Genomic DNA, 24,258 nt, shown 5'->3' on the forward strand with positions numbered 1-24,258 from the left:
AAGGCACAGCAGCTACGACACGCAAACACAGAAACGGCAGTTACTCTCACAGCTGCAGAGGAGGTTTGCTTTCGGACCATGAGTTCACATCCGAACCCCATTTCCCGTCTTGGGAGAAATTTTAACCTCCGCTAGCTTCCCAGGAAGAGCAGAATCCCATTGCTCCCTGGATTTTCTAAACCGTTCAAACCTGATTTGCTGCCCTTAAACATGTTATCACTGTCCCTCCGTAGGTCTCCCTGCACAGACAGACAACAGCGTGCCCCCCTTTTCGCTTTTTCACTCGATTTGTGCACTAATCTCTTCAGCAATAAGTACTCCTCTTTCATTTTCACCCTCCCTTAAAATCTCAGCTTACTCTTCCTCATTTCCTTCCACGGGACTTTCTACCATGGATAAAGGATGCAGAGCTGTAATCTTTCAAGATCGAGTCAGATCCCTGAAGTCATGACCATTCAAACCAAGATATCATAGCATTTCTTACTTTTTATTTGTAGTCTGCTGTTAGAGCATTTCAGGTTCGTATTTTCTAATGTTTTATATTTTAGTGACTAGAAATGCTCTTTTCTTTAAATGAAAGCTGAGACACTCAGGTTTAGGCAAAAAATGAAAATACAAACACTCTTCGAAAAATCAAAAGACTTAATAATGTTAAAGGCTGCTTCAATAACCAAGCTGAAAAGGCGAGTTCACAAGCTGGCTGGCAGAACCATGGAGTATTGAAAGGGAATTACAAGCCTGGAGAGCTTTTATATGAAGGTGGCTCTTTGGTTCAGTGATTCAGAGCTTCAAGGGACCTCATATAATTTCTGGATGCTCAGGAAGGAACACTTTCTATCCACCAGTTATGTTACTATATCCACAGATCGGTATCTGTTCTAGAAGTATTTGTTGAAATGCAGAAATCTTTTAGCAGTGCAGTGGATATCTACTACAAGAATGTCCTCATATTTAAACTTTCCATCCGCTGATGCCGAAGTATTAATAGCACTAACTACCCAGCAGCCAGTTTACAGCCTCCTCCTGCCACCACTGAAGGAATCTGATGACAGATCAAAGGTTAAAGAACTAATGATTTAGAACACATTCTAGCCTGTTGATACAGTGTCTGCTTACATGACCCTAACTTCTCCCCAGTCCTTCAAGCGAGGAAGATCCAGTTCAAAGTCAAGGATTACAGAGCATCCCAAAATCTAAACTTTGGAACCCTTCTCCGTCAAGCTCATTGAACTACAGATGATTTAGCCTTACAAGAGTCATCCTATAAAAGGAACAGACCCGTGCCTAGAATCTAAACATACCACAAGGGATTCTGCAAGCACATAGTGATGTGTGCTTTCCTAAATAAGCTTGAAAGACATCTAACTCAAAAGATGAAAATTAGTGCATTTATTCCATAATTACAAAACTGTTTTATGCTGCTTTATACAATGTTTTAATAGAAGCTAAAAGTTTCTTCTCCGTGGGATACTCTGGGTTTGTGGAATGCTTGCTATATGCCAAGATTTGGGTCTGCCTTATAATTAGCAAGTGTATTAGCTGGTAATTGCCTTCTGATATCTGATATCGCTACAGCATGTGAAACACTCATACATAGTGAAACACTTCCACCTGGCATAGTCTAATCAAATTACAAACATTCATGCCACATAGTGAGGACTAGAAAACTTAGGACACCATCCATATTCTCACAGCAGGATTGCTTATTTATGAGGGTTTGGGGTTTGTTTTTTTTTCAGTTCAAGCAACCATATGGAAGCTAACTATGTTTTCCAATTTATATTCAACATCAAGAACAGGGACACTGTCTACTGTTTGAAATACTCCCACCACAAATACTACATTACTTTGTTAGCATAATGCAACCTATCTCTACATGTACCAAAATTAAACTATGTAAATTTTAACACTGTTACTATGAAAGCTTAAAGCTTGTTCTGTTAAGCAACAAACTGTATTGAAACCAGCACTTCCCTCTAACCCAGAAGATGAATCACAGGCTTAATAATAAAGTCTTATTATAGCAATTTTGCTAGTCTCAAAGTTTCTTCTCCTAGTACATGCAATAGGGTAAAATGAACTGTAATCAACTGATGATAGAAAATTATCGTTTGTATCAGATCACAATTTAAATTGAGATATTAAAATCTCTTGCTCATGTACATCGTAATTTAGTGCCTGATCCCACACACATCTGCATATGTTGCAGACACTGCAGTAGGAGTCTTAGGTTTTCCATAGAAGTTATGCATGTACTTACTTACTTTACAAGAAAACTCTTTCCTTCTTTATCAGCGATTAATTAATTCTTGTTAATGTTAATGCTTATTAAAAAGTAAAACATTAAGGTCTCCAGCTCAGTCTGTTCTCCCTCCAACCTCCTCCTCCAGCCCTCCCTCCTCTCAGCCTGCTGCTTCCACTGCCTGGTAACCATTAACAATTTGGTATGGCAAGAGTAGTGTGCTCCTGATAAAACAGAAATTAAAATTTATTTATTACAGTTGGAGATAATGTGGAATCCAATTAAACTTGCACTTGTAACACACAACAGTGTAATTCCTTAGCGAGGTAAGGGACTTTATTACAAAACAGCCAAAGACAACTGCTCTGAACAGCGCTCCTGCAGCCGCACTCCGAAACGTCTCTTACCCCTGCCCTGTCCATCACTCCCCTGTTAACCCTGGCTCAGAGTCAGCTGCTGACTGCCTGACATTCCTCGCCTATCGGGAGGCCGGCAGAGCTCACCTTCTCGGGGACAGGCCACACCATTTTCAGCTCTTTGTTTTTTTATCAGCTCTTCTCTGGAGCCACAAATAGAACCGGCCAGCCTTGCCAGGCAGATAGGGCGAACCAGCCGCACACGCTTGGGTCTCGGCAGGCGGGGAGTGACAGCGAGCTGCACCTTATCGTGGGGGTACGGGAACACGTCAGTCGGTGGAGGTTTTACTTGTCATCTTTGTCAGGAAGCAGTTACTCTGTTCTGAGCAAGATTCCAGAGATGGACAGAGCAGCAAACTACAGGGTAAGACAACTGTCTGATCACATAACATGACATGAGCGTGTCCTGAGCTGGCTGAGGCAGCATGGAGGCTGAAGTCACTGCGTTCCTGCAGTTCCTCCAACAACCGCCACCAACACGCATGCCAAGCAATCACAGAGTGCTTATGCGTCTCTGACCTAACCTAGGGAAGCAAGATTACGGTCATATCAAATACGCTTAACAGTATGATGTAAACATAAAGTTGAGAGCATGGATGGCAACAAAAAAAACAAAAAAAAAGGAATCCCACAATCACACACAGATCAGAATAAGAACAGGTTCACACTGAAACCCTGCTAGTGTACAACTACTGTGACAGCTTTACGAGGAAATGGATTTTTTCCACACCTTGACTAGACTCCCAGGCTAAGCCTACGGCCATTTTCAGCACGTACGACAGCAGTCAGACAAGCACGCGCTTGTTGAAGTCTTTCACACTGTAGATGTATGAGTTAAAGTCTCAAGAGCAAACTTTAGCATACAGCAAGGAGAAGGCTGCAGGTTGTCTATGCGTTCTATTCCCGGTATCAGGAAATGTTTCCTCTGGTTAAAACCATACTGTATAAGCTGAAGGGGTCTAACTCCACCTCCTGTAGAGTCGCAGTTGTGTCAAATTAAAAACCTGTTAGACTAAAAAATGCTTACTTCAAGAGCTGTGTCCCACTCCTATGAACCATATGGTCAGACCACATGCAATATAAGTAAATAACTATATGGTTTAAACAAAAAATTGCCTTCACTTACATACGAGAGACCAACAATAACCAAGCACTGCAGCTCAGGTATGAGATTCAAAACAGGACTTGGAGCAACCTTGCACACCCCCTCCTTCCCTTCCTCTCAGTGAAAGACAACTGAACACAAAAAAAGACGACGCTTGCTGGCAAACCCACCTAGTAAGGCACAGAGTGAATGAACAGCAAGAGAAAAGTCTCTAAGATTCAGCACTGGCGCTCTGAAACTTCAAACTGGGATGTGCAGTTGCTACCAACAGGCAGAAGCCACACTGTCACCCCCCTCGCCAAAGCAACAACCAAACACATACAACCAGTCACCTCCCACAAGCTCAGAGTTTCCTTAACAAGCTAACAATAAAAATCAGAGATTAATTTCCATCACAGGGATGTATTTCTATCGCTCTCCTTTCTCTGGTGATCTTCGTGCAAGCAGTCATGAGGTCAATAATATTGCAGAATATTAAACTGTCATCAGCTTAGAAATATCTCCACAAACAGAAGCCACAATGAGTTTAGATATTGCCCTAGGGGAGAGAAAAAAAAAAAAAGTATCCTTGTAAACCCAGCCTTGCAACAGAATAGTGAAAGCACAAAAGCAACATATGAGTAAATAACTAAAAAACAAGTGAAAGAAGAAATGTGATACCCCAAAAATCACAAGATTAATCTGGTGCATTCAGCAGGAGAACAATTTCAGAGCCCTGTTCCACCTGCCCCCTTGCTTTATCGGCAGGTCCCGGGCACGCTGTTTGCTGTCTGGCCTGAACTGTCATTCTGCTTCATGGCTCAAAGGGTCTCAGCTGGCCTGCTGCTGGAAATACCCTAATCCAGGGTCTTCCGTAAATTAAGACCACTACTCGCTAGGGGCAGAAACAGTAAAAGAAACAACTTCTTGGTGGTTTTGAACTGCTTAGGGATTATATAACATCAAGTACTGTTTGAAATGCAGCAACTGTAATACAGAAAGACATACACATTACTCCAAGAGCTTCAGGAATAGCGCAGATAGTGTTCCTCTCTGCCTTCCATGATGGGCTGACAACATTCCAGACTGACACAGACAAAAACATTAATATCCAGGTGAAAGTTAAGTATTTTTTTAGCTATCTAGCTGTATTTAACTAAAAACCACAGGTGACACAAACACAGAATTTCTTAGATTCTAGCCATTCATTTTTCAGCACACAAATAACTCAAGTGACGTTTTAAAAAAAAACCTTTAGTAACATAGGAAAACAAATATTTCTAATTTCTGCTATATTCCATCTGTTTAGGGAGCAGAAGAAAACAGTTACAGCAATTGCAGTACTATACTCTTCCAACCACATTTGGAACATGAAAAACACAACTGAAACTCAGGGACTGAGCTTCAGTTTTTTCAAAAGCAGTCTGGATCTGCAGTATCTGTGCTAGATATGAACTTTCAGAAGAGGTAACTTAGGTTTAAAGGAAGCGAAAAATTCTGTAATATAGATTCCGCTACTCTGTTTTAGTTACTCATTTATTCTGATTCACTCCAGCACCTGTCTCCATGGCTGCCTCCAGCTCCGCCACGCTCACCTCCAGGCTGAAGCCCCTTTCACTGTATCTATCCCACACAATGCTAGGACTGAACGTGGCAGATGCTGGTTGTAGAGGAGCGACCCTTCCCTTGTTTCACGTGGGCCTATATATTCCTCCGTATTACAGAATCACAGAATCACAGAATGTTCGGGGTTGGAAGGGACCTCTGTGGGTCATCTGGTCCAACACCCCTGCCAAAGCAGGGTCACCTACAGCAGGCTGCACAGGACCATGTCCAGGCGGGTCTTGAATATCTCCAGAGAAGGAGAATCCACAACCTCCCTGGGCAGCCTGTGCCAGGGCTCCGTCACTCTCAGAGGGAAGAAGTTCTTCCTCATGTTCAGACGGAACTTCCTCTGCTTCAGTTTGTGCCCGTTGCCCCTTGTCCTGTCGCTGGGCACCACTGAAAAGGGTCTGGCCCCATCCTCCCATACCTCCCACCTTTTATCCTACATACTGCGGTTACTCAATTCAACCAACTCTGTTCTGTCGTTGATTAATCAGGAACTGTAGAAAGGAGTCAGGATTGCCTCCTGCTTCAGAATGCCGCTCTTCAAAGGTGGTGACTGCACAAAGAGTAGTTTTACAATTACTTCATGCTTCATTAAACCTCTTTGTTGTAAAAAACCACAGCGAGCCCTTGTTGTGGTCACGGAGGGCTCCGTGGCGTGAGCTGGAGCTGCTGCGAGCCCCTGGGGTCCTGGCCCTGGGGAGCGGGCCAGGCGCCCCAAGGCATCCCCAGCACCCACGGCCCAGGGCCCCCGTGCAGCAGCGGGGCTGGCAGGAGGCCTCTCCCGGCATGGACAACACTCTGCAGCAACCCGCTGCCCGCCGTGCAGCTTCCTCATGGCTTTTAGGCAAATACAGATATAGAAATAGAGCGATACTCATATCCGAGGGCAAGGCTCAGAGCGGAGGCCTGAGAGCGGGAGAGGCTCCCGCAGTGGAGGCCCACACAACTCTCGAGGTGCAGGCCCTGAGGAAGGCAGAGGCACAGGGAATGGCGGCCCCGTGAGCAGGGAGAGGCCCGCGGGAGGCCCCCCGGGGAGGGGAGGGGGCAGGCAGAGCCCACAAAGAGCAGGACACCTGAAAGCACGGGAAACCCACAAAGAGGTGGGAGGCTCACGTAGCGGAGGCTTGTACAAAGTCGGGGTGGCCCAAAATTGTTGGAGGCTCCCCAGAAAACTGGGAGGTCCCGAGACTACAAGCCCTCCGAGGCTGAGAACAAGGGAGTCAGGGAAGCCCAGAGCAAGTGGGAGGCTCACACAGCGCAGACCCCAAGCCAGTGGGGCTCCAAAAAAGAGAAGACTTCCAGAAAAGTGGGGGTCCCAGAAAATCCCCGCCCAGGGAGGGGGAGGCCCAGAGAGTCAGGGAGCCCCAAAAGCACGGGAGACGGCGCGAGGGGGAGCCGGGAAGGGCAGGAGCCCGGCACAGGGGGCTCAGAGGATGAGGTCCCATGGACGGGGGGAGGCCCACGCAGCGAAAGGGGAGGCCCAGCCCCACAGACTGAAGGCTCCGCACAAGGCAGGCCCACAGCCAGCACGCGTGCAGATACTTACAGTATATTCTTACACACACAGGTATGTATAGATATGCACAGGAGCACACATACTGCCATTTCTTGAACTCAGGCAAAATCCAACCACGAGAAAAGCAAGCGAAGAAAATTCTTTCAGCCACTCAACTCCAAAGCCCCGGCTCGGCTCTTTCTGAGGGTGATGGCGTCAGCACAGCTGCTACAGACACCCCTCCTCTGCTGCTCCTTTCCCTGCGGTCAGGACCCCTGCACTGCTGGCTCCCCAGGCGCACCTCTGCCACACGTGTGGCCAAGGCTCCCCTCGCCCAGGACACAGCTCCAGCCTGCACCTTCCTCTCAGATGTCCGTATCCATCAGGTGGGCTTTTGAACGCAGGTACTTTCAGCAACCAGTTCAGTTAAAAGAAGCTTAATTTTCATAACTAACCCTAATGAAAGGCAGCAGTTGCTATTAATAGCTTAAAAAAAATAATCCAGATTTATCCCAATCCTTGAAAAAGCACTTAGAATAAAAACTACAAAAAGACAGAATTTTCCTAAATGTTCTTACACTATATCCCTTTTCAGCCCATCACACTATACAATCTAAACATACCCTCACCCCACACATGGAAATAACAGGAAATACATAAAACTCAACATCTGAAACCAAGTAAACTATTTACACTGGATTTCTGAGTGGCTGCTAGGGCTACACTTTCTCTTCCTATGTTTTGTGACTCTCCATAGACCACTTCAGCTTGGCTGTTTAGTGTTGTTCCATTGTTTTCCCAAATAAACAGAAAATAAAACCACCAAAGCAGCCAGAGTCTAATTATAGCCTAATTCATTGTTTGGGAAATATGTGAAACTGACTGCCTCCATAGAACTGTACGAAGCAAATAAAATTGAAAATAATATTAAGAAGAGCTAAGATTTTTTTTTCCCTGTCTCTTTCAAGTGTGATTATCTATTGTGTAGCTTCCACCAGGCGAACAGCAGAAAGGAAAAAGTATGAACACAAGTATTCAGCGCAGAATGTGCTATTTTGAGTCTTCTAGTGGTGGCAAATTTAAACCCCTCCAATGTCTAATGTAATTCAATTAATCTGTAGATGTTTGCATACTGAATTTGTTCTGTGTGGTGCCGATCACCTTGCTGCTTGTACATGTGCGATTCAGCCATTTCACCCCCCATTCTTTACCCTCCCCACCCACAAATCCTTCAGTTACTGAGCAATGAGAATATCCTGCAATTGGCCGATTGCAGGCAGTGTGACCACTCACCACTGCTTCAAGGTACGTTTGCACAAATTAACTCATTTCTAACAGACGAATATCAAGGTCTTACCTTTGCAGGTGAAGCATTTGATATGAAAGTGTCTGGCCTGAACACGGAGTACTTCACCTTTACATGGCTCCCCACACTTGTGGCAGTGGATGACCGGCTTTTCAGAGGGGTGGTGAGGCTCCTGAGGATGGGCCACTGTAAAACAAAAAAATATGACTTAAACAAAAAGAGTATTTTCTCCTGTACATAAATCTGTGTTCTCAGACACTTTTTATCATGATACAAATGTATCGGTGCACATTTCACACTCATCTAAAAGGTCACTACCATTTTTTTAAATATAGCCTTTTCATAAACCAGCAGTTTAAGCCATTCACATCATCTCCCACCTCTTTCCACTGAGGCTGCCATGGGAAGACAAGGAAAAATTCCCTCTGCATTTTCAGTGCCACGAAATCCCAGAATGCCTAAGCTTTTCTTTCCAAGAACATGAGTGCATGCAATCCATTCAACGTGCACACAAGGCAACAAGAACTGGGCTATTTTAATCCAAGAAAGAATATAAATCAAGCAAAAAGAATGAAAAGAAAGCAATTCCAAATCATGTTTTGGGAAACCAGATGAACCAGGCCGCCTGACTTTGCATGCAAATGACTATATTAAATATAAACTACAAACATCTCCGTTTTGCTACAGCACATACCTAACACAGGGAAAGCACATCTGTAGAGAAAAGAAGCTAGCGTTATCTGTTTCTACTTCCATTAATTCTAGCAGAAACGAGACTCTGCATGCAAATTAGAGATCTTACGAGTAGACAGAAACGACCAAAGTATCCACAATATAGTCAGGGAAACAAAATTCCAGGTACTGGTAATTGATCAGCTATCCCACAGCCCTGAGAAGAGCTCGTATAGGAACAGGAAAGGTTTGCCTCAGCTTTTTTGTGTGTTTCGCTGTCGTAATAAAAGTTTTATTGCTCCACATTTGGCTTCCGTAAAAAAATGTTTAACTTTCTCTTCAGATGTGTCTTGTGGCAGCTGGAGGCGCCAGGAGAAATGCACAGGCATAAGCTGGAGCAAGACTGAGTCTCAACCGTACTGTTCAAAGTGGAAATTATTACCCAGAATGTTCCAAAACAAAAGTATGTTCCTTCAAATCTCCCTCCCACATCCCATTCTGGCAGCAGAAAGTTGTCCTCCTTGTAATATTGTTCTCAAACTAGTGATGCTCATGAGAACATGTCAGAGAAAACATACCTCTCTACCCATGCCTCTGTCTTTATACCATTCCTGGCTTGCTTCCCCTGGCCTGCAAAGGACTGAGTGCTGATACACCTACATCACTCTCACTGTCACTGGGAATCGGCTTCTTTATTTTACCTTGGTGTTTTCCAGAGCTCTTTTTCTTTCCTGATCAATTGCTGACATCTCCCCAAACAGGATTACACTTTTTTCAGGTTACTGCTTATGCAGCAACATAATAGATACCTTGTTCATATTTACTGCACCAGTTTCCTCCCCTTCTTCAATGAATTTCTAGGGAAAAAGTCCCATCACTTCACGAAGTCCTTCTATATTATTCCCCTTTATAAATGCCTCAGTGAAGAAATGCTGCTATCATTCTGCATTATATAAATGCAACTTTAATAATAAAAAACCCCAATACGTGATTAGGTGAGTAACAGCATCAGGAATAGAGGATAACAAATACTCCAAGCAATAATTTCTGCTGGAAGTCCAGCCAAACTAATACCGCAGCTGCTATTTTGTTCTTACCACCACCACCCCCTCAATCTTCAAAGAAAATGGCTGAAATCTTCCGCTCAGGCTCGAACTTTTTAACACCTCCTCCTCTGGGAGCCTCATTTCAACTATTTCCCTTGCACAGTTATTCAGCCCGTACTGGTGAACAGAATGCAGCTGGCAATGCCAACCAGTATTTCAGTGAGCAGCTCCATTTAAATCGGGGCCCAGTGAATGCCTTGCCTTGAGTGAACCTCTTCTAATTGTCTGCAATGCAATACTATTTCTGGAATGGAAGTTATTAGTCTTCCAAACAAGACTATTAACTTGTAACCAAGGAAATAAATAGTTTATCAACTAAGAAAGAAAGAAAGAAAGAAAGAAAGAAAGAAAGAAAGAAAGAAAGAAAGAAAGAAAGAAAGAAAGAAAGAAAATAACAAACATACAGACAAGTGCCAGCAAATTAAATTATTATGAGGAAAATTCCCTCTCAGATCCAGACAGCCTGAGACAGGCCTGATGCCAGCTGAAGAAATAACAGAATGGACTGTCAAAGTTGATCAGAAAAGGAACTGAATCAAGGATTTGGGCAAATGCTCCCTAGGCTTTATCCGGTGCAGTGTGAAAACTGTACCTGCAACATTCTGCTCTCCCAAACTCACACTCGGAGGACACCCTAACATACTCCGCTTGCCCGGAATCCAGATCTCCTGTACTGATCTGAAACACAAGTTTTTGCTCTTTACTAGAGAGCAAATAAATGTTTTCAAGACTGCTCCAATGATGCAACTTCTTTCTAGTTCTGCCTTTACAGCCATTTAAATTAATACAAACACTGGTAATTGCTACTTCTAGACTGATCTCTTAAGCAAAGCTAATTACAGTGCTTGTCTTACTGGCCTCAATTCAGCATTGTAGGTCAAGATTGAGCAATTGACTTTTGTCCTGCAAGGAACCGCTTGCAAGCTTTTTCCTTTGGATATATGCAATATGCACAAGGCTTCTCAGCAGCAGAGGTGACCCTTTATAGTCACCAGTGAGGACAGAACAGGGGATTAAGGAAAAAGAAAGAGAAATACAATTACAAGCAGCTTATTTAAATGTTTCTGACTGCAGTCCAGCCAGCTTATTGGACACGTAAACTGTGAGCTGCTGTGGGTCTGAAAACCCTGTGCTAGGAGCTAGGCCCATCTTCTTTCAGGGATTTTGCATCTTGAGACAGTAAATATTTCAGCACCAACCCTCCCCGCGTCAACTGCACACTAGAGGATATATTCTCAGGCATCATGCACCAGCCCCATGGTGCAATAAGGCAACTCTACATCATGACTAACAATCACAGAATCACAGAATGGTCGGGGTTGGAAGGGACCTCCGTGGGTCACCCAGTCCAACCCCCCTGCCGAAGCAGGGTCACCTACAGCAGGCTGCACAGGATCTTGTCCAGGCGGGTCTTGAATATCTCCAGAGAAGGAGACTCCACAACCTCCCTGGGCAGCCTGTTCCAGTGCTCCGTCACCCTCAGAGGGAAAATATAATAATAGACTCCTGCCAGTGTAATTAGTGATAGGACATTAATTTAGGATCTGGATAACCCTGGTTCCAACCCCATCTCCACAACAGATACCTGGGCTCTTTGGACGGCATGTCCTTAGCTCCAAAGGACTGAAGTCAGACAGTGAAGTTCTGCTAAATCTCTGAGCCTGTATTCTATCAGCTTAAAATTAGCTTATCTGAATGTTTTAGTTTATTGCACCTTGAGTATCCCTGACTGTAAATCAGGTGTAACAGCACTGTTAGTCTTAACCTTGTGTGAGAATAAACATAGGTGACAAGGTTCCCAGCACTGGGATGGATGGAGTTGCCTAAGTCCCTAAGACAGTAAGCCAGTCCTGACGGGTTACATATTCCACATCTGCCGTATTTCTGGAATCAGCATCTATTGGAAACTGTGAATGAACAAAACTAACTTGAGAAGCTGTGTTGCCTTTAATGAAGTTTCAAATATACTAACACCACGACTATCTTCCAAATTAAAAGAACATAAATTAACAACTTTCTGCGGGAGAGACGCTACCAGAGCAACACATTCTTGGTTCAGTACCAGGGCTCACAATTGTCTTCATGTCATAAAGTGCTACTTACTGCGTGAGTAGTGTAATATAAACACAAGTCAAGTATTTACCAGTTCCAGTATACTGATGTGAACGGATACTTGCCTACATAGAAATCATGTCAGATTGCACCAAGCTGTGATTTTTGTATCAGTTTAGCCCCACCAGTATAACAAGGTGCATGGATCTTTTTGTGTAAGATTAAACATAATATATCAGTCTAGGTCACACCGGCAAGGTGCAAACGCCTACAAACACAGTGGATTTGGTTTCAAGCAAACATCATTCATCAAAAGTAGCCACGCTACTAAGTGAACTGTTTTTTTTGAACTGGCTCTAGTTAAAATCGTGCAGTGTCTGCACTTGAACAAAGGGATGCTGGAAGCAGGCATACAGATCAAACAGATGCAACCATTTCTTTGAATATTTAGTCTTACTTTTATTTCTTCAGCACTTTTCAAGATTAACTCTGAAAGCTACAGTACCTACAGAAGTCTAAGATGTCATAGTCTTTACAATTTTACAGAGACTATTTCGAGAAGAACATCATTAAAACTTTACCAGAGTTTCAGGATGCTTTATACCAGTTTTAACTTCCAATGCTGCTGGACACTGCCTGAAGACATTTTTTTTTCCTTTATTAATGAACATACGTGACATATGTAAAGGTGAGCCATGTCAAGGTGTATAACATGAGATATACATAGAAGAACTTTTCAAGACAAGCTAGGCTGAGACTTCCACTCTTGCTCACCAGACCAGCTTAAATGAATAATTAATGAATAATTAATGCTTTCTTAAACTCGTTTGGGCTTCCAATAAGACAAATCAATGTTTCATTAAATATCCAGTTTATCCAGAGTAGCTGACTGGGAAGTCCAGGTTACATTGTTGTGGGTGGAGGTTGGGAAGAGGGGAGCAAAGAAAAAGAAAACCACAATAGCACCTGCCTCCATGAGGAAGAGTCTTTGCCACCTGAGTATTGCTTTGGGCTAACATCACTCCATAGACTATCACCATGATTTTTGTCATTGCTTACATTCCCTTGTGAATCATGCAATGTTGATGTCGTTAAATTTTGCAACTGCACTATACTGATGTAAATGCAAAGCAACTGTACCAGCTTCAGAGCACTCTTTACTGCATTTTATCAAAACATCTCAAAATAATCCCAGATCTGCAAAGAAAAGACACAATTAAAAAGAGATAGAAAAGACCAACAACAACCCAATGTTCATATGAGAAACCTGAGGCACTTTGAGCAAAATGAAGGAATTAATTTGTTGTGCAAAGTTTAATACTGTCCTGTCAGTTGTGCTTTACATGGAGCGGGTATCGTTGGACAAAGGTTCAACAGCAATTATACATTTTGCTGCATCAGCCAGAAAAAGGACCTCAGTACTCATACCTAACCCTTCTGAAACAGAAACTACAGCAACTACCTGAAGCGTAAAGGTTGTTGAATAAAACAAGTAAAATAAATACTGCAGCCTTGCTCATTGATGATTCTCTCCCCTAACACAGAATTGCTGGGAAACCAGAGACTCAAGCGAAGTGACTCTTAGCTGCAGATTCCTGCTGGCAAGACTCCACGGCTCTGCTGCAAGCCACAGAACACTTCGCCTTTTTATTGGAAGTCAGAAAGAAGCTTCTGGGAAACGCCTTGATATGTGTATGCTGCAAAGCAGAGGTCACAGCAAAATAGGCTGGGTTTAGTTCTGTGCTAAATTGGAGTAAAAAGTGGCTTTCTCTAAATTTAAACAGGAGGAGGATATGGGCTAGTGTTCTTCTAAAAGCAAATTTTTTTAGTTTTCATATTTGCATGTCTACCTTCACAAATAAACTTGGACTTAATGCTCAGTCAACTCTAACCACGTTGTAGCAGGTGTAACTTCAAACTTCATGCTAGGATATACACTTTCTATGATGTCTAGCTCCACAACCTCTGCGCAGGTTTGCATAGCACAGAGAACACGCTGTGCCCATAGCAGCATCGGCAAGGGGACTCTTGGGATTTCACAGCTGTGTCCCTTATATCTTAAAAGCACAGCTGAATACAGACAGCACACTCCAAAATGTTAACTTTCAATTGGCTGCTGTGGTTTTTTTGACTTGAAAACTGAACTATTAAGAAAGAAAAGTAAAGCAAAAATTTAATGGCATGAAACTATCGTGTGGGTTTTTGCTACCCTGGCTGAAATTCCCTCGCTCCTTTCTGCCTCCGGGGACGAAGGTGAGATGACTGTGCTAGAGACTGCCCAGGCACTACATGCGACCACAGCTTCCTACAGGCAGCAGCGCGCTCTGCCTTCTCTCTCTGCAATACCCGATATGCCTTCGGAGAGCATTTCTTAAATTCACTTAAAGGATTTGCAGGTCAAAACAAGGGTTTTGAAACTGAAATCCCCCTGTCCCTGATGCTGCCAAGCGGCTGTACTGTTACTGTCACTCCAGCTGGGCAGCCGCGTGCCTGGGGCAGGACAGCGGCAGGCAGGCACCGGGCACAGGACGGCGAGCTGTGAAAAACGCTATTCTGGGATGAAGGCACTACAGACAAGCCAGAGAAGCAAGTTCAGGAACCAGATCCAGCTTATCACTTCCTCTCCGTGCTCTCTTTGTGAAGAAGCAGTAGTTTTCTCCTGTCCTTTGTGTTTCTCGCAGAGGTGAACATCTGTAACCTCTGGTTCGTAAAGCCTGTCTGCCTATAGCCCGTACAGTCTCCAAGGAATTCCTCCTCCATAAAAGCCCAACACAGTGGAGCCTTGAGGAGTTACTGGAATAGCTATTAAAAAGAAGGGATGCAAAATGCAGTGTCATTTTGCTTATCTGCACACCCAGTTCTTGAATCTTAAATCTGTAAGAATCCTATCAGCTAAGGTGACCAAACAGTGACTGAGACCGAAATCAAACCTCCCAGCTGTCAGGGACAGATAAAGTCACTAGTCACGCATATCAGACAGGGATCCTCAGGAATTCCAGGATATATCCTGGAAGGAGGCACTCCTATAAAGAGATGCTAGTGAGCTGCATGCCCACAAATGTATGAAAAAGCCTAAGGCAAAATCCTAGACTGTAGCTTGCTCATACTATTGCCATTCAAATCATATCTGAAGAATCATTTTAAAACTCGCTTTCTGTAAATTTATCTGTACTACTCCTACAGTGTGCCAATTTGTCTTAAATATGTCAACATATAACCAGAGTAGCTATTTTTTAAAAAGTCAGGAAAAGAAAATCTTAAACTTGTAGTTGTTTGCCGCAATTTTTAAATGTTTTCTGATATTCTCCATAAAAGTATTGTTATTTTCCCCTTACAATCAGACTGCTGCTGAAACCAGCAGACGCAAATGGGACCACAGTGGCACTCCGAACCCGCAGGACAGCATTGCTTTCGGCACTGTAGCAGCTCACGCCCCAGCCACAGGGACACATGGGACACACACACACACACACACACACGTGTGAGAGCACACTAGCTGAGCAACGCGCACTGACCGGGCAAGGCACCAACAGCTCTGCCCCGTGTTAACTCACACGCCTTCTCTCGGGGTGTTGGTGGGATGAAAGTTAAGGCTTAGCCAGCAGGATGGCGCAGGCAAGAAGGCTGGGTTATGTGAGAAAGCCATGTAAAGATGGACAGCCCAACCCACGTCTGTTCTGGTTTATATCCGGAAAGTACTACTAATCCCCCAGGCCTCTGGCTCTGGTTTTATTCTCCACTTACTTAAAAAAGAGAAGACCTAAGAAAAACTGACACTTCTCTTCTGTATCCTATTCAATTACCACCATAATGTATGCTTCTGAGCCTCAGTTCTTCAGCCACAATAAGTACACCAGAGGTATCCATTCTCAAAACAGCATCTCCTGGCCAGCTGTGGGGCTGACTACAACACAGTAAGCACCGGTCTGTGTCAGTTCTCCCCCCGCACCCCTCGGCAGGTGCTGCACCAACTCAGAGGCTTTCACTCGACACTGAACAGGGGACAAGGCACATGTCCAGCCGAGACACGGGGTGCACTGCTATCTTCAGAAACAGAATCTTTAAAAACAAAAGGAAGTTATGACGACATTAACAAGTGGAACTAGTTAAATTCGGATGACAGGCTAGGGCAGTTCATAAGAAAGGCAGTTAAGAAAATGTTGTAGGTAAAGATAGCAAATGCTTCATTTGCATGAAAAAAGAATGGAGCAATTTCAACATCAGAAATCAAATTTTTAAAAGAAAAGATGAAATATATACTGGTTTTTAGTCAGAAAGCCAGTATTTAAATACTTTCCTAAATATTTGTAAGTGTGCATACCACCAGCATAAAGCTGATGCCGCTAACAGAACGAAACAAAAGATTTAGAGAGTCAAGCGTCAGGTAATAACCTGAAATATTAAGAACTGTAGCTTGAACTCAAAGTGAGAATGCTCCTATGTTACACTTACAAACCAAACTAAAAACCTTTGTGCCACATACATGTAAAAAGGCTAGGAAATAATGAGCTTTAAAAAAAAACAAGGAAAAAATCACATTTGTTTCCTAGTTTCAGAGCACAACTGCAAACATGCTTTTCTGCATTTTGCCTGTCATTTCCTACCCTCCTCCCCCCCCGTCTTCTGTTACCTAGAGCTTTGATACTGCAATCAATTCCCCACAGAACAGCCTGCAAGATCAGGGCCTAAGGCCTCAGCCACACGAAGATTTAGGCAAAGGAATGATTAAGTGAAGCATTTAACATCAGCACCTGCTTGATCCTATCTGAAAAGTGACTATCTTCTCCAGCAAACACAAAATGTCTGTGTGCTAGAATGAACCCGTGATTGTTCTGTGATTAAAATGCATGTGCTTGACGGATCCAGTTTGCCACGCTTTTTATAGCGATGGAGGAATTAAGAAAATATGGTTCCATTTACAGAGTTACAACCTTACCTGGACTCACTGAGGATTACAGCACAGATTCTGATCTCCTGTACCTTTCGCATTCAATTTTCACAATTTCTCAGTGACAAGGCATAAATCTAACTGGGTTTTAACAGGCATTTATGCCTGACTACCTGGGCACCTTGGGATGTTCTAGTCTTGCTTCAAACCCACCAGGAGCCTGAGCACCTTCTCGGTTTGTCAAGTACACACACACTTCACTGCTAACTCAGCTCTACAGTCCAGTTCAACTGTAGCAATGCTACTGACGCTGCTCTCACTGCAAAAGCATCAGAGCCTATTTAGAAGGATCTGTCATTCTCCGAAACAGCAGCAGTACTATCCTTCATTTGCTGAGCAACAACAGCTTTCACCGTGTCTGTCCATGCATCTTTGCCCTTGGTTGCTTGGTAGGTGAACAAGAGCCCATTCTATAGCACCATCTATACCGCAGAAACAAAATGACTTGACAAAATTATTCCATTTATATTTGTTACATGACATATCTTACATGACAATTACTGTTAAAGAAAAATTATAATCCTTTCAAGGAAGAGTCATGAGCAGCTTGTTAACTGAGTATGATCAGGAGTTGCTTGAAGCTCAAACAGGGAAAGCAACAGGCAGTTTTAAAACTATTTTCAGTAATGAAAAGGCACTAATCTTACACTGAAGTATGCAGCAAGCTAAGACATGCTGTGAAACAGATGATGTTGAAACAAATGTTGACTAAGCTAAGCCAGTCTTTGAATCAAAAACTGCATTACTCAACATGATTGTTAACAGATGGATTACTGATTAGTGGTTAGCAAAGCAAAGGGAAGAAGCACAAAGTTAATTTAGTCTGCCATATTTCTACATTAGCACAGAGTAATTTTTCATGAAACAGAGGAGGATACAAATTAGGTGATAAAAGGTAGTGAACTGGGACTGTCTTATCTCATGTTGTGAGAATGCCCTTGTTGATCTTCATCACACCTGCAAATGTTCTCTGTTTACTTACACAAACGACTTACGAAGGGACAGTATTTCAAGATAATCAATTTATCCTTCCAAACTCCTTACTGAAGGGTTGGAGGATCATGCTAAGCACATGTTTCTCACACCTAGCATCCACAAGTCTGTAACATGTAGCCACTACTTATCAGCCTTGTAAGTGGTAAAATAATTTTGTTTGAGTTATGCCTTCGATGCACCCACCATACACAAGAAGATCCCATCACTGTTTCAGAAAAGTATTTTGTTTTGTCTTTTTTTTGTACCATAGAACAGGGGTAATAAGAAATTCAAGAGCTCCTAAGGGTACTCTGAGCAACCATCTCATACACATCACTTGAAGTCTGTACCAAAATCTCACTCCAAACAACGAATAAACAGAAATGTCAAATCATTCACCGCAAACCCTCAAGGATCCTCAAGGCTGCACAAAAGCAAGTTGCTGAAGTTAGCAGAAAAAGCAGTTGCTTTTTCCAGACAGCACAGAAATTCTGGCTTAGTGATGAGGGGTGGTCACCCATAACAGCACTCAAATCTCCAACAGGCCTCTTTGCTACCTTCACAACAACCCGTGTGGGGATTTCAGTCAGCAGCAACACACTCTTAAGGAGAGTTCCCCTACACTTCTTTTTTTGAGGCTGCCAAAAGCATTCCATGCAGTAATAGGAATTAAATTCCCTTTTGAGGTAAGTCAATATAAAAATGCTAATTTTAAAAACCAGTGCTCCTGCTGATTACCCTGAGATTATCTGAGGAGGACCACTGACCTATTTAAGACAGTGGTCTCCCAGATACCTTTTGGTATCTTTGTGATGATGTATCATTGCTGCAGCTTGAGATGTGTATGGAAAATAAGGGAAAGCCTGCACAGGAAAAGGTCATAAAGTTCTTTCAGAACAGAATCTGTAGTAAAATCTCCCCTCAGTTACCACCAGCCATGTCACCAAGGGTTTTGTACAAGACCCTTGCAGAGACCTGTCCTCATCCATTGTTTCTGAGCCATGTCCCCCTGTCCTGGTTTTGGCTGGGACAGAGTTAATTTCCTTCCCAGAAGCTAGTGTATTTTGGATTTAGTACAAGTAGAATGTTGATAACACTGATGTTTTCAGTTGTCCCTATGAAATCAAGGACCTCTTTCCAGGCTCCCCTATTCAGCTAATGAGCAGGTGTGCAGGAGCTGGGAGGGAGCACAGCCAGGCAGCCCAAGCTGGCCAGTGGAAATATTCCATACCCTAGAAGTCATGCTCCATTTATCAAGGGGGGGTGACTGGGGGGCAGGAATCTGTCTTCTGTCTTCTTGCTCTTTTCTGTGATTTCTAATCCTCTCTTGGCTGGGAGTTTGAACTTTTCCAGGAGTTTGGTCTTTTTATTTTTTTCCCCCATGAGTTTGGTAACTCATGCAAAATATGTGAGTTTGGCAAAATCCACGACATTCATGAGCTCCAGGAAACCTGCAGTTCCGCAATCACTGCCTGGGGACTGGCTACACAACTGGTCATTGGGTGGTAAGGAAAAAATTGTACTGTATATAGCTGCTTCTGCTTATTCAGTAGTAGTAATAGTAGTAGCAGTATTTATTTTGTTGCCTTCTTAAACTGTCTTTATCTCAACCCTTGAGTTTCCCCTTTTGTCCACTTCTCCTCCCCACCCTGCTGGGGGGGAAGGGGAGGGGTGAGTGAGCGGCTGTCTAGCACTGAGTTGCTGGCTGATGGGTCAAACCACTTAGCATCTCTCCTTCAATCAAGGATCTTGTAAATGCCCATTATTCAGTACCGCCACCATCTCTGGCACTTCTAAGGACTGAGTTACGCGGCCTCAAACTAAAACTCAACAGCCATATTCATAAGCAACGTAACTCTTCGTGTGGCTCCTGACTCCCGGACAGTTTGCCGTGTACAGAGCTGATAAACCAAACCTGTCAGAGGCCCTGCCCTGCGGTTAGCTACCCGTCTTGGCACCCAGACCTTACAAACATTTGCAGCACAGATGCCAATTCCTTGAGGTATATTATTTCAACAATAAACAGCAGCGTGCTCTGAAAGTCTATCAACTTTTAACACTATATGGTAAATGGACTATCATACAGAAACCGCTAAGGACCAATACAGTACTCCTGAATACAGCCTGTTCCTCTGGCTAGCACGTCCCAGTGCTGGGCAGCAAGTAGATGCTCTCAAACCCATCAATGCTGTTTTGACGTGTCTTTGGAGAAAAAAAAAAAAAAAATACACATGGAGCTGCTTCTTTGAACAAACAAGCCATCTACTGACCCTTGTTTGACCCAGCAGCAACAAAAGATAATCCTCGCTGTTCTGCAAGGCTGCATTTGTATTTGGATCACTTCTTTATCTTGACATCATTTTAAGATCCTGTTTCTGTACCAGATCCTGAACTAATACAAAGTTCCATGATACTGCCATGTAGTTTATACTAACATCTGTGATACCGAACTGGTGCTAACAGCACTGGGAATTGGGGAGCTACCCTGTTGATGCTGTTTATAGAACGTTGCCTATTAGGCTCTGGTATAGCATAAACGCAACAATATTTCACTTTGAACAGCTGCCATTACCTGGTTTGACCCTTATTTTAGCACTTGCTCCTCGCCTTGCAGCTTTGAGGAGATTCCTTGGCTTTCCTGCCTCTGTGGAATATAATAACAGCTGACATACACGACTGAGCTACACAAGCCGTCTATCATTTCTGGGTTTACAGCACTTTATGACAAGCCCACACAAAAGCCAGTATTAATTCCCTCACTGTTGTCTCTTGCACAACAATGCAGCTACCATACAACACAAAATGACCACCACTAATAAAAAACACAACTTTGCTGCAGAAACTCACAAAGCCTCCAAAAATGGAGTCTGATTTTGAGACAACACCGAAGCACGCACTTAGCTTTAAATCCCAGTGATTCAATTAGACTCAACAAGATACTCTGCTGAACAGAATAGGCTTAAGACAACGCCTAAGTGTTCTCCTCAGCCAGATCCCTAGTGAGCCTGAAAGCTATCCAGGCTCAACGAAGACAAGGATTAATCATCCTTTTGGGGATACTGACTGTTCTCTAGGTGGAAAATCAACTTCGTTATAAATAATCCTTTTTAAATTAGTTATGGATTGCCCCCAGAAGCAACGAAATCCTGTTCTCTGGTTTCTCCCACCCAAAAGGCACAAGCACGTTTTGATTAGTGGAACTTGGTCTATTCCCTGGGTATGCATTAATTTTTCCACAAGAAGAACTGAGTCTCCTACAGTGGCAGGCCAAGTTATCGTCCTAACTTGCAAGTTCTTTCCTACCAAGCTTCCTACCTCCCCTCGGGAGAAATATTTCTTCGCCCTAGCTTAATGTATTTTAAACACGTACAGTTTCACTATGCCAAGACTCGATCTTTAAAAGCCTTGCCTTTTGAATTCTTGTCCAAAAAAGCCAACCATATAATTTGCAGTCTACTCACTTGTATTCAACAAAACCAGCAGGGCTTTAGTAGTGAGGGTGCTGCAGCGGTGACCTGTGTAGGAGGCAGTCATGGACTGCACTGTGTTGGCCACCATTGGTTCCAGGCAGCTCAACAACAGACAAAATGCATCCACTGCACATCGAAATGGAACCAGAGGAGCACACAGCACCTCTGCAAAAGCATATACTTAAAAAAGGGCCGTAAACATTGAAAGGACGGACACCCAGTAGGAGACGCAAGGGAAATGCCAGAGCAGCAGGGATGCTGCAAACCAGAGGAGACACAGGAGACAACGCCGGGGCATGAGAGACACCAAAGTGGGGGTGAGAGAAGAACAAAACCGATGCCAGGGCAGGAGGAATGCTAAGGCAAACGAGCTGGGACAGAGAGGAGACCCTGGAGGAAGTACAGCTCCAAAAAGGACTGCGGCCAGCAGAGGAACCCACGGTGAAATAACCGAGTGAGAAAAACAGAGCAACAAAATGCAAGGAACAACAGTGCAGTGCCCCCAGCCTCCTGCACCACCCTCGCCTCACCAAAGGTACCGGGCGCAATGTGGGGCATGGGACTGGACACCAGCAAGGGGAAGGAGTAGTGTCCAGGGAGAAGCTGAGGTGTGTTTCTCCAAGCGTGCGTTTTCTTGCTTTTATTGCCAACACCAGAATCAGTAATTAAAATTTTGTTAACTGCCAATAAATTAAATTGATTGAAACTCCCTGGCTCAAAACTGTTTTGTTTTTTTTTTCCCCCAAAACACTCACTGTTTCAGACAGAGGAACAGCTTAACTGCCTCTACCACTATCTGAACACATGAACTCTGTGGTCTCAAATTTAATGGCTAAAACCACTAAGCCCTCCCCTCCAGTGAGATCAACAGCAAAAGTTCTCTCGTTTCTCAATATAAAATAGCTGCCACCATATCTTAAGAGAGCTGGCTCCTACATGCAGCTGGGATGCAAGGAATGTATGGAATTTCACTTCTGGGAAATGTGGGAAGCCTTCAGGCATGGCAGCACTGCATGCTGTGCTTGCCCAACTCTTTGGATATGAATTTTCATATCCTCATGTGAACTAAGTGCTATGTAACAAAAAAATAAATCTCCAGCAAACATGCAGTGCCTGAGCTGGCACCTCCTTGGTTATTTTTGTCTCTCAGTATCAATGCTGCACAGCAGAACTGCAATTTGAAACCTAACATTAAAAATTACTTTAGAAAGATAAAGCACAGAACAATCAACACCATAAACTTGTCAATAAAAACATAATTCCTTTACAGTTGTTTTGTCTTTAAAAGGTAATAAGATGTTTACAAGATAGACATACACCACTGGATTATTTTTTTGTAGTACAAGGGGAAGTAGTTAAATCCCAAAACTAAGATTTCCTTGTCATACCTGTGAAACAAACTCAAAGCAACTCTCAGCTCTAAAGATCTCTAATTCAAATAATCTAGGCAGACACGAGGAATGTTCTTATCCTCATTCTACAGATTAACAGAAGGAGAGCTCAAACTACTTCGCCAAGGTCACTTTAAGAGTCACTAACACAGAGCTGTTCTACAGTTTTATAGTTTAACTACAAGAGTATTTTTTTAACATCTACTAATATGCATATTTACAAAATGCCTTTTCTATGGCTTGCAGAAGGCAGCACACTGACTTAATCAAAACAAAACCCCAAATGGCCAGCCCAAAAAGCAAACCATCAAGTAGAACTAAATCTAAAAGTAAGTAAACTGAAGCAAAAAGAAAACAAAAGTTCCCAGCCCTCCCCCTGCCAAGGTGTGATTGCATAATCTTGTCATGTGCTCCAAAAGCAACAAACCTGGAGACTTTCCCAGGTCACCTGGGGTTAAAAGTTCCAAAGTCACGAGTTCGGATCACGACTATGTTTCATTAACAACGATGACACTGAGACAGTGCCAGCACCCAAATCCCATTATTCAACATTTTCTTGATTCGCACTGGGAATAAATGTTAAGACTGTAAACACACAGAGCTCTGAAGAGACAGTGTTCTGGATAGATAACACCTTTAAATTAACACACAGGTAACATCCTGCATGCTCTGCAAGGATAATCCCATCTACCGCAGCTCCATTTAGAACAAAAGAAGTTACACTAAAAGGATATCTTGGAGTATGTGAATGCACGAGACAAGAATGGAGCTACTGTAAGCATAAAGCCAGTCCTCTTGGTCGTAACCTTATGGGGTATCATGCTTTATCAGAAGTATGAAGAAAAAACAACAGAGAACTAAATCTCTCTGCAAGACTGAACCAGACCACAGGCCAAATCATGCAGGAAATGTTGTTAACATTTCTGTGAACTACATTTTCTGTGTTGCTTACTGGGAAAGCCAGCACCAACTGAACACCCACAGAGACAGTTGTGAGAACATGGAAACACAACCTAGCTTACTCCAATGTGGTACCCAGCAGGTGCTAGCACCTACCCTTCAACAGAAGTCAAAGCCTCTGTACCCGCTTCCTTAATCCAAAACGTCTTCAACCCTTCCTCTTTCCTTCTCTTATCCTTCCAAGCATGGAGAAGTTTGGCATGACTAGATATTAATCTACTTTCATAGGTTTGCCTAAGTATGGGGCCTGGAGAAGAGAAGGCTCCAGGGTGACCTTACACCAGCCTTCCAGGACCTGAAGGGGCCTACATGAAGGATGGAGAGGGACTTTTCACAAGGGTGTGTAGCGGGAATGGCTCTGAACTAAAAGCGGGCAGATTTACATTAGATATTAGGAAGAAATTCTTCACCATGAGGATGGTGAAGCACTGGAACAGGTTGCCCAGAGAAGCTGTGGATGCCCCCTCCCTGGAAGTGTTCAAGGCCAGGTTGGATGGGTCTCTAAGCAACCCGATCTAGTAGAAGATGTC

The 24,258-nt window shown here is 43.4% G+C and overlaps 1 protein-coding gene across 4 annotated transcripts in view; it reads right to left on the reverse strand.

Moving 5' to 3' along the window:
- Positions 1-24,258, reverse strand: part of ABLIM1 (actin binding LIM protein 1) — a 213,833-nt gene that overhangs the window by 108,267 nt on the left and 81,308 nt on the right. For all 4 annotated transcript variants that reach the window (XM_075423804.1, XM_075423803.1, XM_075423801.1 and 1 more), the window contains one exon: positions 8,206-8,340. Coding sequence is in view for 3 of the 4 variants with exons in the window: in XM_075423803.1 (XP_075279918.1) it covers positions 8,206-8,340 (135 nt within the window). In the remaining variant the exon portion in view is untranslated. Of the gene's footprint in view, positions 1-8,205; positions 8,341-24,258 lie in introns of those variants that run through there.

The sequence above is a fragment of the Opisthocomus hoazin genome, chromosome 6 (genome assembly GCF_030867145.1).
Source record: "Opisthocomus hoazin isolate bOpiHoa1 chromosome 6, bOpiHoa1.hap1, whole genome shotgun sequence".
In the NCBI taxonomy this organism is placed as follows: Eukaryota; Metazoa; Chordata; class Aves; order Opisthocomiformes; family Opisthocomidae; genus Opisthocomus; species Opisthocomus hoazin.